Here is a 16,014-nt window from a genome sequence, read left to right on the forward strand (position 1 = left end):
ATTTTAGAATTTTTTTTAAATATATATATTTTTATATTTACTTTATAAAATGTATTTTGTTAAAATATATTAAAATATTTCAAACATTATTTATTAAGGTCTCCATTAAAATCAAAATCTTGGGGGAATAATGATTTATCCGTGCACATCATTATTTATTATTTTTAAATTCAGGTACCCTCATAATCTTTAATCAAAATAACATCCCCTCCCTCTTGCAGTCACATCTCTTCTCTGATGACGTGTTTACTGAAGCGAGGGCGGGGCAACCCGTCACTCACTCACATGACAATCCAATCAATTCCCCATGGACAAAACCAAGTGCCGGCCTACATTTTTTTCTTGTTTTTTCATTTTACTTCGATACGTCGCAATAGGGAAGAAAAGACTATCACAATTTCCATTTCATGCCGACTTTAAATATTTCCCTTCAATGACAACTTCAGCACAAATAGCCAAAGAGCCAAGTGGTTCCACCTGGGACGCGGAACTAAAATGTTCAGCACTTGTTGCAGTGGGAAGATTTTCTGGGTACTCAAAACAGCTTCCTGGAGGTTGACGTGGATGTTGATGATGGCAGAGACTAAAGCAGATCTGTCAACTGATGCTTCAAACCTTCACATCTCTAACAGCAGCGGGAATGTGTCCTCACAGACCAACAACCCTCTGTCCAGAAAACTCAACAAGATCCTGGAGACCAGGCTGGAAAATGACAAGGTCTGTGTGGGTTTGGTTGCGTTAGCTAACTTATTAGCCTCGCAGTGCACCTGTCACTACGTACTCTTTACAAGTATAATTTATAATAATAGTAAAAAAAATAAATAAATAAATGCTTCATCCTTAGTTTAAACATATATAATAAAGCGGTACAAAGATAGCACCAAAAGTACCAAAATTTCAGTACTGTGGTGTACTCTATATAAAAATGTATCATGTTATTACATGCTAAATCAATGGTACTTGAAAGTAACATATCCTGACGTTCATTTATTTTGGTATTTACTTATCTTTGTTTCTTTTTTAAAGAAATTAATACGTGTATTAAGCAAAGACACATTCAATTGATCAAAAGTGACAGCAACGATTACTACATTGTTACGAACTTTCTATTAATCAATGAATTAGAATATACTAAAATTGAAAACAAAATATTACTGATTTTACTGTATTTTTAATTAAATAAATGCAGCCTTGGTGAGCAGAAGAGACTTCTTTCAAAAACATTTAAAGAAAATCTTACCCAGTCCAAACTTTTAAACTTTTGTGTATCTCGAAAGACCATTGAATTTCCATGCCATCACTGTACTGTACTGCACTGTAACAGTACATTTGGTGAAGGTTTGCAGTAATGATTAGACATATTGCTTTGATCAGAACATATATTGTGTTTTGTAAATAGAATTATATCATCTGATGTATCTAGCCATGATCTTCCTGTCATATGGGTTGTAGGCAGGATGCAGTTGATGAACAATCAGCAATGAGGGTCCTGTTGTCTCATTTATTTTCTCTATTTCTAGGAGATGCTGGAAGCGTTGAAATCTCTCTCCGTGTTTTTCACTGAGAACAGTCTGAGAACCAGGAGGAACCTGCGGGGAGACATCGAGAGACGCAGCCTGTCCATCAATGAAGAGTTTGTACGGATATTTAAAGAAGTGACTGAGGTAAATTCACAGGCAGAGCAGAGTAGAACACAAGCAGTTTGAAGTTCATTATAGGTTTATACAGGCAGGTGCAGAAATGTACAGTATTTATTTTTTGACAACAATTTCTATGAAGCAGCTCAGAACAAAACTATTACATTACATAAGCTGCCTGTGGGGCTTTTTTATGATCTGTCATCTTTCTATGTAGTATGTACATTATATTTAAAGGGGTCATGGTATGTTTTTTTTTTTTTTTTTTTGCTCCTTGAGGTTAACTTATCATATTAATACATTTTTTACACACACACACACACACACACACAAATATATGTGATAAAAGGATTATTTTTCAACTTTCATTTTTGACATTTTTGGCTTTTAAGGCTTGTCAGTAAACGGCCACTGTTACGATTGGCTAACGTCACTGCGTAGGAAACAGTATCAGTGCCCACTCACTATTGTACGTGTGTTTTGAAAACATCCATATAGAACCATCACTTATAGACAAAGCCTTATGAAATCATTCATTTACAGTTTGTAATGTAGCTGCTTTCAGATACAGTTGTCTGCTTTATCTGTCAACAAAAATTTCTTCGCGAACTCTCATTACACTGTGCCTTGTTTACAAAACAAAATGCTCTGAACAAACATATAATCCTCAGACGTGATCTGGGACACCATTAAAAATAAACCATCCTCTTTTTTCCGACGCTGGGATTCTTCTGAAACCTGTACAGAGACACAAACAAGCTGTTTAAACTGGATGCGTCAAAGCGAATGTTCTTTCACTCTTCCATTTGTCCTGTTGTCAGCAGACTCAAGCGCGTGGAGTATGTAAGAAAATGAATGCACATCTGTATACTGTATCCAGTGTAGACAGCGTCAGTGATTAAAATGGGTTCTATTTGCTTTCGATGCGATGTAAAACTATCTGTCAATATCTTCCTCTGGAGGCAGTCATATGCAAATTTATTTGCCCGTGTGACATCACAAATTCCAAATTCTAGCTGTTTTTGGAGTTTGATTAAATTAATGCTTTGTTTATAATGAGGAAGATGTTTTGAACTATGAAACTTGCAGGTTGTTTTCTGGTACCTTGATGTCAAAAAGACCTTGATGTCAAAAAGACCTTGATGTCAAAAAGACCTTGATATCAAAAGATCGGTGTAAATTTGGCAAATTTGATTTCTCATGTCTTGACCCCTTTACACCCCTTTACCCTTTACACTGTATATTTATGCTTTTTACTTAAGATTTAAAATAATAATAATAATAATAATAATACACATTAATTCAGCAATGACACATTCAATGGATCAAAACTGAGACTTTTACATTGTTACAAAAAAATAAATTCTGTTCTTTTGAACACTCTGTTTATCAAATAATCCTGGGAAAAAAATACATTGTTTCTACAAAAATAAAAAGGAGCACAACTGTTTTCAACATTAATAATAATTAGAAATGATAATAATAATTATTTCTGATGATAATAATAAATGTTTCTTGAGCAGCAAATCATCATGATCTCTGAAGACTGGAGTAATGATGTAGAAAAGTCAGCTTTGGAATAAATTATGTATTAAAATAGAAAACAATTACTTTAAATTGTAATAATATTTAACAATATTACAGTTTTTACTGTATTTTTGATCAAATAAATGCAGCTTTAATAAACATAAGAGACTTCTTTCAAAATCCTTACAAAAGTATACCCAAACTTTTGAACTGTACTGCGCTTCAAATGTTGTTATTCTTATTATAAATTATGGATAAAAGCTTCTGACTAAATGTAAATGAGATATACATAATACACTTTGGTCCATCTGCACATGCTCTGTACCTTCTGCTGCTGTATAGGACTCATCTTCAGAGATCTTAAGTGTGTCTTTCTGCTTCAGGAGCTGGAGAGTGTTCATGAAGATGTTCAGGCCATGAGCTCCTGCTGTGAAGAAATGACCAACAGATTAAAGGTAATCGCGCATCATTGCTTTCAGATAGTTACCATCATCATCTGTAAAAGACCATGTGAAATCAAAATGGGACTTTTGGAATTTTATATCCATGTCTATTGGTTTTGAGGTCGTCTAGTGTACTCCAGAATGTTGACAAAATAAAAATTTAAAAGCCATTTCAAGGGTTTGAAGAAGATATTTGAATGTACATAGTTGAAGGACCAACATGCTTTTTCATGTTCTGTGTGTCAACAGGCAGCCAAAGAACAAACCCAGGACTTGATTGTGAAAACCAACAAACTTCAAGGAGAGAAGTGAGTCTGATATAATGCTCTGCGGTGTTGACTGATATGAGGTTTTCAGTAGCTGGAGAGCAGGCTTGCCGATGGCATATATTGAAGCATTATCAAAAGAACGAGAGTTGCAATGCAATAAAAAGTCCCTGTGGCACTAAATGTGATTTGGAGCCTGTGGTGTAACAACACATAGTGTCACAATATGTTGCAATACGAAAATGCAACAATATGTATCATGGATTGTGACAATATGTATTGTGTATAGTTCACCCAAAATTAAAGTTTAGTTTAGACAGATTTTATTTAGCATCAAATAGTAAAAGTCAGACATTTAAGCTTCCATGTTTATTAATTGTTATTAATAAAATAAAAATAAAATGCATTATATAATATAATAGAATATTTAAAACTTTAAATGTATGCATTTAGTCCGGTCCAAGCCTATTCAAGTTCAAGAATGTTAAAAACTCTATTTTGGCATTGTTTTTGGCTTTTCTTTTTCCTGAATGTGGAAGTCTCGCCCGACTCATAGAGGAATTATCCTTTACATTTTCCAGTATCTGATGTTTCTTGTCAAATTAGGGTATTTTCTGAGCCGATAATGTAATGTTAAACCTATGAAAATGGTTTAAAAAAGCACATGACTTCATAGTGCCACTACTTTACAGCAGTAACTGTCTTTTATCAGTGCCTCATCCGTCAAAGTTTAATAATTGCATAGATGACATGAAGCTGTCTGAAGTTAGCTACATTGAAAACAGATGGGCGTTCATATTCTACATACAGATCCAGATCGGGGTGAAGTTTGGGGGTGTTGGGTATATGTGCGCTCTTATCATATCCTCAAAATGATAAGGGCGCACATATACCTTTTATGGTGAGTATTTTAACTTAAGTACTGCACGCCATACTTTTACGAATGCCGTATACGGACATTCTTTTCAGATTTGCTGGTGCTCAAAACACATACTTTCCAGGAATTTCTTCAGTTTATAGCTGTTTTGGCAGTCACTAACAGCACAGCTTAACTCTGATTCATCAAGCTCAAATTGTGAAAGAATGGTTGGGAGGGAGCATTAATAATCATTTTCACACATGAATTGGCACATCTAAGTCCACTTGAAGGAAATAAATGTTGTGATTTTATTTCTATTAAAGGGTTAGTTCACTCAGAAATGAAATTGCTGTCAATTAAGTACCTCACCCTCATAACAAAAATAACAAAAATAATGACTTTATTTAACAGTTTGAACTGTTGTCATACGCAGTTGATGTAGTGAACGCATTGCAGGCTTCCTTGTTCTACGCCAGAATGCCGATTCATTATTGGCCGGCTCCTGCGTCAGCGCATCAGCATCACACGCATGTGTCGTGCTGCTCACGTCAACAATACTGAGCCGGCGTTCTGATGTATTACAGTGATACACACTTATGTATCAACTGTGTATGACAACAGTTCAAATTGTTAAATAAAGTTGTTATTTATTTATTTATTTTTTACACACAAAAAGTCGCTTCATAACATTAAAGTTGAAACAGTAGTCATTTTAACAATGTTTTTAATACCTTTCTGGACCTAAAAAGGTGCAGTGACATTGCTGCCAATGTGTGCTTCAGAAACCCTCTGATTTTATCAAAAATATCTTAATTTGTGTTCAGAAGGTGAATGAAGGTCGTACGGGTTTGGGACGACATGAGGGTGAGTAATTAATGACAGAAATTTCATTTTTGGGTGAACTAACCCTTTAAGAGGTGCATCAATTTTTGATCAAGTTCTTGTATTGACAATGCAAGAGTCAAGCACTCTATAAAGTCTACTCCAGCACATCCCTAAGACTTTAAATGGCTCACAATACACTGTATGTGTATTATACCACGGTGTAAGATCATTTCTCCCGTTGCCATTTATTCTGTTTCTATGCACTGATGTTTGCTTCTAAAATGAGAAGAAAAGTTCTGTAATTTAATTTAAAACTCTTGTTTTTGTAATTAATGAATATCCAGCACTCCTACCAGAATGTCACAGTGTTCTATTTCTGGTAAACATCACAATGTTGGACTATTCTTAGCAGTACAGCAGTGCCAGCAGGGCAGCCTTTCAGAGCAGATGACAACAAGACTGCGGTGTTACACGAATCTCATTTCCATTTATACGCCAGAGAAATATGAAAGAGTGTGCACATGTTCACCACTGAGCACTGTGATGTCCAACTTTTGATGAGGTCAATGAAGCATTCATCGTCTTCTGCTGGAAAATTTTATCTCCATTATATTGTACAATATACTATGATGGCGCAGTTTTACATTTCCAATTAATATTTCCTTATCTGTTTTGCTGCTAGCTTTGAATGCAACTGATTACAAGCTAGCTGCTGATAACGAGACAATGCGATACACAAAAGTTAATAATGATGCGGAGAGAAGAGGATTCTGGTATATGAGACTGTGTTCCTTGTTGACTTGATTGGTCGAACCAAATCATATCAGGGAATTTGGCTCTAGGTCTGAGACTCAAGGTGAAGGCACAGAATGATAAATCGAGGCTCTAACTTCAGCATATCTTGTACTTCCTGTGACCCACAGATCAGGTTTATGACCCTCACTGGTGAAATATACTTGTTTATGGCCTTTGAGAGACTGCCGATGAAAGTCATTTGGGTGGAATTGATTGAAGAGAGGGGCTGACGGGGCATTGACTCTGCCGGGCTGTGGTGTGCCATGTGGTGGACCAGTGAGATGCGGAGAGAGACAAATAGCTGTGAGGTACTTAGCTGTCTGCTTTCTATGGACAGCTGCCTTCTAAGCAGCATGTATGTGTCCACTGGTGTGGAGCTGAGTGGGTGTTTTCTGTTCAGTCTCTATGAGAGCTGAGCGGAAGGCTTATGCAGGGGATTGTGGGATTGACAGTGAGTATTTAGAGGGTTTAGAAATGTCAACTATATTCAGTTTTGATGATTGCTATGAGGCATTGATTTGTAATATGTTTGTTTGCTAATACTGCTGCAGATTCTGGAGGATTTAGTCTGAAGTAGGACTGCCCTTGACTAAAGATTTTTCTGGTCGACTAGTAGTCGTTCATTTTAAGCAATTAGTTGACTAATCGCATGTTTATTATTAAACCATATAAATCATAATAATATGCCTTTAATTCCAACATAGCTTAATCAGCGCTCAAGGGCACACATAAAGCTTGCCACAGCACAACGGCAGAAGTAATAATTATCAATGCGTCAGGGGAGAAAAGAAGGAGACTGCTTTAACATTTTAATAATTAAATGATAAACTAGTGTTTTCTGTATTTTTCGCTGCAGTGATGAAGTTGACGAAGCTGACTCATCATCTCCGCAGTAGGATGCGCCTATGCATGTTTCATACGTATTACATGAGAATATTTGTTTTCCAGTTGAAGTTGCTACTACTTACGTTTCAGATGATAAGCCATATTTAAGATCAATAAATGATGATAGGCGAGCGTTTGGATGCCCTGCCCGATGTACTGTATTCACCACATAGACCAGCTGGTAATGATTTGTCTGTCACAGACTGCCTGACTTCGCCACTTCCTGTGGAATTTTTTTTTCCCTGTGACTAATAAAATTTTGGTCGACTAAGCCTCTTCTCGTCTACTAATGGTTAGTCGACTATTAGGGGGCAGCCCTAGTCCTAAGCACATTTTTACATACTACTACATTTAATTTAATTTCAAATATAAGAAACTCATAGTGCGATCACATTCAAAGTGAGGGATAAATGTGATGCTGCCTTACAGAAGGTGTTAGAAGGCAACATAACTTTTGGAACAGACTTCACACCAGGTACGTGCCTATGATGTCTCAGTAGGTTGGAAACTCATTAGGCTTTGGAAAAGAGATGCAGACTTCAGTGAGGAAGGCGAACATTGTGAAGACAGAACAAGATCTTTTGATTAAGAGATGAGCTAAGTTCAGAGGTTTGTGCGATTAAACGAGTCTGAGATTGGCAGAGGAAATAATCCTGTTGTTTTAGAAGCGAGAGTCCATCGTATCTCTGACCTTGCGGAACGGCCCTTGATTTTGGCACCAAAGGAAATGCTGACAGCTGTGATGGACAGCTGGTGTCTCCACGCTCTACTACCATTCACCCTGTACTCGTCCAGCAGGAGAGTTTGTCTAAATCCACAGAGTGACATACAAAGACAGACAGGTGAGAGAGAAGAGATGGAGCAGAGAGAGAGAGGCATCGATGAAACTATAATGAGGTCATTTTTCTGGAATGTATTGTAATGGAATGCTGTCAGGAAATATTTGTCCAGGCCGATAAAAATGCTTAGTGTTCATTTCATGCCATTCCTTGAGGTTTCAAATTCGTTCATTTTAAAGGGGACATGTCACGGAAAACAAGATTCCCCTTACTCTTTTTGCTGAAATAAGAGTTTGGTCTACTGAATGCAAAAGCTTTCTCCTCAAACATGGTTGTTTATGATGCCATAACCATGAGCTTATTAATGATCACTGAAATTTGCATAGCAAAACCTGTTTAATATTCAGCAACTTTGTCCTCCCAGATCAGGGGTATCCAATCCTGCTTCTAGGGCCAACATTACCAATAGAAAGCTGCTTGGTTTGAAAGTGACTCCGGTGCTGCACTATATGGACAATATATAGTGGACCTTTTTGCTCACAAAATTATACCGAAAATTCGTTAATGTACTACACCTTAGGGGTCAGTGAGAAAATGGTCATGAAAACTAAATTAGGACTACCATTAAGTTGACTTCAATGGACAAAAATAAAATACTGATTAGTATGTCTACTTTACATCTAATAATATACATTAACTGCATTGTCCCATATGGAGTCACGTTTGGTATTCTATGAATATATGAAGTGTCCTTCCACATTATGTTGTCCTGCTGTTCTGTAGGGACATTGCCTGTCTCAGTGACATTTTCATCAGCCAGATGGGATTGTGCCTGCTTGTCCAGCTGCTTTTTAACCTTGCCTGACCGTGTCTGTCCCCAGAGGGACAGCTGTGCGAGGGACAGGTCAGGACATGGCTTGTCATGCTTTCATAGAGGACAGAAAGCAGGATCTCAAATATTAATACACACCTGCTGGTGTTCTATTTTCTCAATCTGGAGTTCGTCTTGCCAGATGACCTTTCTTTCACTAATATTGACTGAGAAAATTGTGTGGCAGAAATACCTGCAACAGGAGTTGATTTATATTACAACATGCATTCATTTATTAGTTTTCATAGCTTCATTTAACTGAAATGATTCATTGATGTAGAGGCTCAAGTTTGTGAGAGACTTGATCAATTAAGTAAGTTTTTATTGTTTACTCTGCAACACTTTCTGCATATAAAGTATAGTGTGATTCCGGACAAGCCCCCAATTTTTCACTCCTTAAACCTCTAGACTCACTTGTGGTGTAACAGGATGTTTTTTTCCTTCTGTATCAAAGATTTTGAAAGCACTTTGATGTCAGTGGAAAAGTCTGAGCACTGTTTCATTTGAAACTGAGAATAAATGCAAATATCATTAGTGACAGCAAAACACCAGTTCATGACAGCACTGAAAGCTCAAACATAAAAGACCAAGGACAGTCAAACAGACCAGGACCTGGCAGCATTGTTTTTCCACAACCTTCATCACTACCTCTCATTATATCTTCATTCATATCATTGAAGCTTTAGTTGGTGTTGAGAGACCTTTTTATTAAGAGGCAGGAAGTGAGTGCCATTGTGAAGGCTGTAGCCCATCACCTGTCTGAAGCCTGGTGATGCCTCTTGCATCCAACACATGTTACTGAAGATCAGCAGCAGATAGTTTAGAATGCGGTACCATTGTTTCTCAACTGGTTTTGCTTCAGGACCCTAATTTTACACTAGACGTCAAGTGGCAACCAAACACGTGGGATGTTTTTTTAGTTTGCGGGGTGAAGTGAAACCACCCAAGGAACTTGAATTTTACCCCCTGTAATTTTTATCCCTTGGAACGTGATTTTTAGCGGGGAACCTCCCCCCCACCCCCATGGTACGCAATTGGGCTAAATTTGGCCGTGATTTGGCAGGTTTTGAATAGCAATTGGACTGATTTTGTTACACAAACTTCAGACATCTGGATAATTTTATTTCTGGATAATTATATGGTTAGGTTTATAATAATAATAATTTAATAATATTGAAAAAATTGGGGGATCGTCCAGGATCATTGGGGAAAATAATACCCCTGAAATCCTATTACACAGATGTACTAAAATACAAATTCTTGAGAGATGAGTTACTAAGATGTGGGAAGTGGTGAAGAAACATCTTCAGACAGCCCTTGTCTTTGTGAGTCTAATGAATGTCCTTTTAATCTCTCATGAACTCTTACATGAGTTCAACTTCTGTGTTTACTTTCTGATCAGTTGTCCAAAATTGCGTAGAATTATGTGAATCCTGTAATCCTGAATGTTTGGAAGCTAAATAACTGATAACTGTCCAACCAGTGACATTTTGAGATGTGCTCAGCACCTTTCTGATGGATTTCTGATATAACATCAGAATAACTGATATAACATAAAGGGAAGACCATTTTTGAATTGTCTAAACCCTGTTATTGTTGTTCTGGTTTCTAAAGGGTCCTTCAATAAACTAGTTTCAAGTTTGATGGCTTTCTCTGGTAGTGATATTGCTGTAAGTGGAGACTTGCAGTGAAAATCCTGATATCCAGAAGGGTCTGTTATCTTATTGTGCTAATTAAGCTGGGACCTTATTACCCACCCACACAAATGTTCTCCGTGTTTCATACACCCCCATCCACATAGCAAGTAAAAGAAAGTCAATAAGTAGGCAAGCCTGCTGCTTTGTGTTCTGAGCTTTTGCAGATATGTTTTTCTGGGCTGAGGCAATGATTAAGGTCTTTACCACTCATTTCTGTAATATGTTGCGTTTGATAATCAGTAGATTTGATTGGAGGAGGCGTTAGGCTGAGGAACGAGTCATGCTTTGGATGGTTCTTTCAGTGTTAACAGATGCAGTGTTATTATGGTGCATCATAAAGCTTGCAAATGTTATTAAATAATACCTATATTTTCTCTCTCTCTCTGTCCCTCTCTCTCTGTCTCTCTCTATATATGTATATATATTAGGGCTGCCCCCTAATAGTCAACTAAACGTTAGTAGACTAGAAGAGGCTTAGTTGACTAAGATTTTATTAGTCGGTAAGTTTTAAAAAAAAAAAAAAAAAAAAAAAAAAAAAAAAAACGACAGTCAAGTGTTGACGTGTTAATTTTTTATATAATGTTTTTTTTTTGTTTTGTTTTTTTTTTCTGGCAAGAAACACAAAACGAGAAGTTTTAAAGAATGTACTAATCATAGTTTTTTTAATGCAGCAATAAAAGTTTAGTGCCATAAAAACATTATAAATAAGGGTGCTCCGATCAGGATTTTTGGGGCCAATTACGATCACCAGAAGCAGTATTGGTCGATACGATCACAGATACGATCACTAAAATAAATAATACTATTCTTAAAAACAATATTTTAAGTATTAAAATTTTAAGAAATGAGAACGTATCATGAATTGACATCTCTTTATTTATTGGCAAGCAACATGTGCAACATATTCCATTCCAGAGGTAATTAGGAACAGCTTAGAGCAGGGCTATTCAACTGGCAGCCCGCGGGCAACATCCAGCCCGCCAATCATCTTCATCATGCCCGAGGGCACCCCAACATCCCTCCTTCTCTTTTCCTGGCGGTGCAGCTAAATTTGGTTAGATACATGGCCGCAGTGGCGCCTGTAGCTGCACTGTTCGTACCATGCACGCTCCTCCGACTGACCTGAGAAACGTTTTATTATTATCCCGTATTTCTGTCGACGGAAACAGCGATACCAATCATTCGTGAATGAATCATTCTTTTGTCTCGATTCTTGTGAATTGGCCAACGCGCTTGCATAACGATCTGAAACGATTTAGATTCGTTTGGACCGCTCTGTCACTGAATCACCTGAAGTGGTTTCTCGGTCAGTAACAACAAATACAGAACAAATAGCGCTGGTTTCATGTGTTACGATAGTTTACTTTAAACTAAGCAGTGGATAACGGAACGAAAGCATAAAGGAGCTGCGTTTATTCCCGGTTACGGATACCATTAGCGTTGCGACATCCGGTGAGAAGCGCTTCAATTTGACACACTCCTCTCGGTTATAAACCACAAATCACTTGATGATTAAACTAGTTTTAAATCGGATGAAACAGCCTAAACATTCCCCACAAGACTGAAGAGGAAAACAGGAGAAACGTGCTAAGAATGACGTTAGAAGACTTTTAAATCCCCAAATTACCACCCGTACAAACATTTACCATGAATGAACTGTAGTAATTTACCATGGTTCGTGGAAATGTGGAATATTTAATGAATACTATGTTATAGCCATTTATATTGCAATATATTTATTAGGTGGGTAGGGGAATATATAATTAATTTCTTTGTACAGGTCTGTGTAGTTTTTACCTGTGTTTAGGCGTTTTTTTTTTTTTTTTTGTAGGGCTATATAACATATCATAATATCATTTGGCAGTGGTAGTGAGTATCCATGTATGGTTTTGCCTATGGTTACCAAGCCTCACTGTCAGAATATTTTCATTTAAGTCTATAATAATTATAAATAAAATAATTCTTCCCCCTCCACCTCAACTTTTTGATTTGATAATCGGCCCTCGAATGAAACTACTTGAATAGCCCTGGCTTAGACCTTAACAAATGTAGCTTTCCTATGAAATATATAATAAAAATAAAAAAAACAGAACAGTCATTTTCAACAGAAAGTAATCACATGTAAAATAACACTGCATAGTCTTCACTGTATAAATTAAATATAGATGAATCCAACTAAATCTACTAAAGAGCAGATAGTGATTTTTCTCTTTGTCTTTTGTTGTTTATTTTATTTTATTATGTTGTTAACATTAATGACACAGACGGCAGCAGGAATATTAGGCTGCTGTCACTTTAAGACTGAATGCACAGATCCAATATACATGCAAATTATTTCCCAACTGTTTATGTTCACTTATGACATAACCAACGGTGTTTAAGCGAATACTCACCAAGCCGGGCATTTTGACATTCTGTGTCTTTTTAACCTTTTAGGCTCGAACCCAAAGCTTAAAGTTCACTTTGCTTGTCTGTGTTCCACTCTGTCTCGGAGGCGCACAGAAAGCCGCTTGGGGAACAGTATCACTTTCGCAGCTATCATTGCTGTCTCTGCTCTCTGCAAAAACGTTGCACATTTATTGTCCTTTTCAGACACATGGTAGAACTGTCTTCAAGTCTTCTGAAGCCATAGCCTAGTGATGCTTAAATTGAAATTTAGGTCACTGAAAATCTTCCCCTGCAATAGGCTGTTGTGACCGAATCATTGAACCACCAAGGCTGCGTTTAACTCCACTTTTAGAAATAATCGCAATCTTCCGTAGTTTATTTGGACAGACCCTCAATTTTGACCAAGGGAGCAAGTCTACTTCAAAGACCAGATCCATAGACCACAATGATGTCACAACAGCAACTCGCAGTGCTCGTACTTGACTAACGTGATTAAGCGCATAGGGTTTTCAATTTAAAACCAGTTGCAAGTGTTCCTCCAGTAGTGGCCACTCGTGCAATGTAAGCAATAGGAATGTGCCTGAAGCTGAATACCCAATTCGGAAAGGAAATAATGCATACGGAGCCCCTAAAGGGACATGGTGAAGGGAAAAAATATATTTCAATGCTTTTGCGTTCTCTTGCAAATACATAGTTGGGTAATTAGATATAATTATAATATATAATAATTATAATATATAATTTGCGGGCATCAGGGAGCCGCTATCAATATGCTTTGTATTGAAATGGGTTTTCAATGCACGCTCGCTTTTTACATTTGCTTTCGCATTCGCGATCACGTGTACTCTGTGTATAGGGAGCGTAGGTACTGATCGCACATTTTACAAGATAAAATATTTGTCAATGACACTTAGGATCACCAAACTTAGGTTGCACACCAAATTCTCTGCCATTGGCTGGTCATCTCTCCTCAATATCTTCATATGATAAGTAAAATCTGATGTAATGTAACCGACTACCGCAGCAAGCCTAACCATGTCCCTTTTGGGGCTCCGTTATTCATTTACCATGCCTTTCTGAATTCGGAAGTCAGCTTCGGGTACCTCTAGTAAGCAATGACTTGCATCCGAGTGAACAAGATGGAGGCAAGTTAGTGAGGGATGACATAAAAAAGTGGACTTAAACGCAGCTTAAGTTGAACTTCGGACCATTTGCAAACATATTTTTCAGATCGGGTTTCTGAATTGGATCAAGATCTGAAAAGATCTGACTCAGAAGAATGATTTATTCAAAAATTATTATTATTATTAACTAAAACTATTAAAATGTATTACTGTTAATTGAAATAAAGCTGAAACCATATACAATATAAATAGTAGATAAAAACAGAAGCGTGAACTTTTCCTTTAAATTGGATGCCTAAATTCCAGTTTTCTTTCCAGCAAGCTTGTCTCTTTGAGTTGTAATTTACATCATCTCTGACATTTACGATGTCCCTCACAGACACACACCCTGCAGAGGTAAACCTTGGGTGGCAGGGCATTATAGTCATTTAATACATCTTTGACATGCTCTCATTGTTCAAATTTTCCAGGTTGGATATCTTTCCCCTGGCCTAAAGCAAATGTCAAATACTTCTTTGAAACCGGAAACATGGAATATGATCCCAAAGCAAGTCCACACGACTAGACACGTCCCCTGAATGCTTACATGTTTCCTTTGGCATGTTAAACACTGTTACAAGCACGTAGCCATGGGGAGAGTTAAGGTAACATTATGTATTAAACTGGGGAAACATCTTACAGAGAGAATGATTTAGGGGTGTATGATATCCTGATTTTAGATTGTGAATGATTAAAATGTCTCCAAGATCTGCCTTTAAAGAGAAATCATAGTATTGTGCTACAACGCGACGTACATTCAAATCACATTTAGCAATGCAGCAGTAGGGTTAAGTTCATGTGACAGTACAGTTCTTTGCCATATCGAAAGTTTATTATTTGCATGTGTTTTAAAGCCTTGCCAGGTAAACTTTTTATTCACACACTGTTCTGACACAAGCTTTTCTGTCACACAGTGCGTGAGTACTAAACGAAGTTCTCTTTCATGTCTTATTGGTTTTAAACTGTCCAATACACACAAGGTTTACATAAACATGGTCATTTATGTCTTGAGTGAATGGAACCTATTCGGATGCATGTCAGTATATTATGATACACGTGTTTCAGTATATTAGATCTATGCATTAGGTCTTAAAGTGACAGTAGACTAATAAATCTAATGCCATTTGTGTCATTAATGTTAATCAAACAACAAAATACAAAGCACGAAAAGCACTCACTGATCTTAATAGCTTAAGTAGCTTTAATAAGAGTCAGTGTATATTTAATTCATACAGTGAAGTCTATGTAGGGTTTCATTGTTACATTTGTTAATTCAATTTCTGTCTTGAATGCTAGCGTTAAAACAAAACAAAGATACAATAATGAAACATAAGTGAAAAGATTTTGGTCGAATTGCCCACCTCTACTTTGGCCTAAATGGTCTGTCATTCTTTTTTCTTTTGTTACCTTGTAAGGCTGTTTAAAAAAAAAAATAGGGAAATTAGTTTGGCTGTACTGCATAGTGACTTGCAAAATAGTCTTAAAAACCAACATGAAAAAGAATTGTGATAGTTTGCCATATCACACACCCCTAGTATGATTGGAACTTGCCCTCACTTGATGTCTGTTGGCTAGGTCCGTCAAATTTGTCATCAGATTCTCTTATTCATTCTCTCTTTGCATTTTCTGACTGTGTCTGTTGAAGAAAAGAGTGTGTGAAACATTGTGAAGCTGTCTTTTTTTTGTCAGTTTAAAGCATATATAACATAATATTTTGTTTGTTTAAGAGATGCCCAGTGTTGTGTTGAGCGTTACCCAAAACTGGTGCATTCTGGGTGTAAAAGCTACTTTGAAACGATAAGTATACGATAACGAACGTTAACTATAAAGATAACGATAAAGATATAGCTCTAAAAATCTTTCTAAATGTAAAAGAATA

At 36.9% G+C, this 16,014-nt stretch overlaps 1 protein-coding gene across 1 annotated transcript in view; it reads left to right on the plus strand.

The window, feature by feature from the left end:
• The first annotated feature begins 494 nt into the window (after window positions 1–494).
• Window positions 495–16,014, plus strand: part of cog6 (component of oligomeric golgi complex 6) — a 67,705-nt gene continuing 52,185 nt past the window's right edge. Inside the window, exons 1-4 of the mRNA XM_051863905.1 lie at window positions 495–717; window positions 1,521–1,664; window positions 3,548–3,619; window positions 3,857–3,915. Coding sequence (XP_051719865.1) covers window positions 496–717; window positions 1,521–1,664; window positions 3,548–3,619; window positions 3,857–3,915 — 497 coding nt within the window. The 5' untranslated portion in view covers window position 495. The remainder of the gene's footprint in view (window positions 718–1,520; window positions 1,665–3,547; window positions 3,620–3,856; window positions 3,916–16,014) is intronic.

Source organism: Ctenopharyngodon idella, chromosome 15, assembly GCF_019924925.1.
Source record: "Ctenopharyngodon idella isolate HZGC_01 chromosome 15, HZGC01, whole genome shotgun sequence".
Classification (NCBI taxonomy): Eukaryota; Metazoa; Chordata; class Actinopteri; order Cypriniformes; family Xenocyprididae; genus Ctenopharyngodon; species Ctenopharyngodon idella.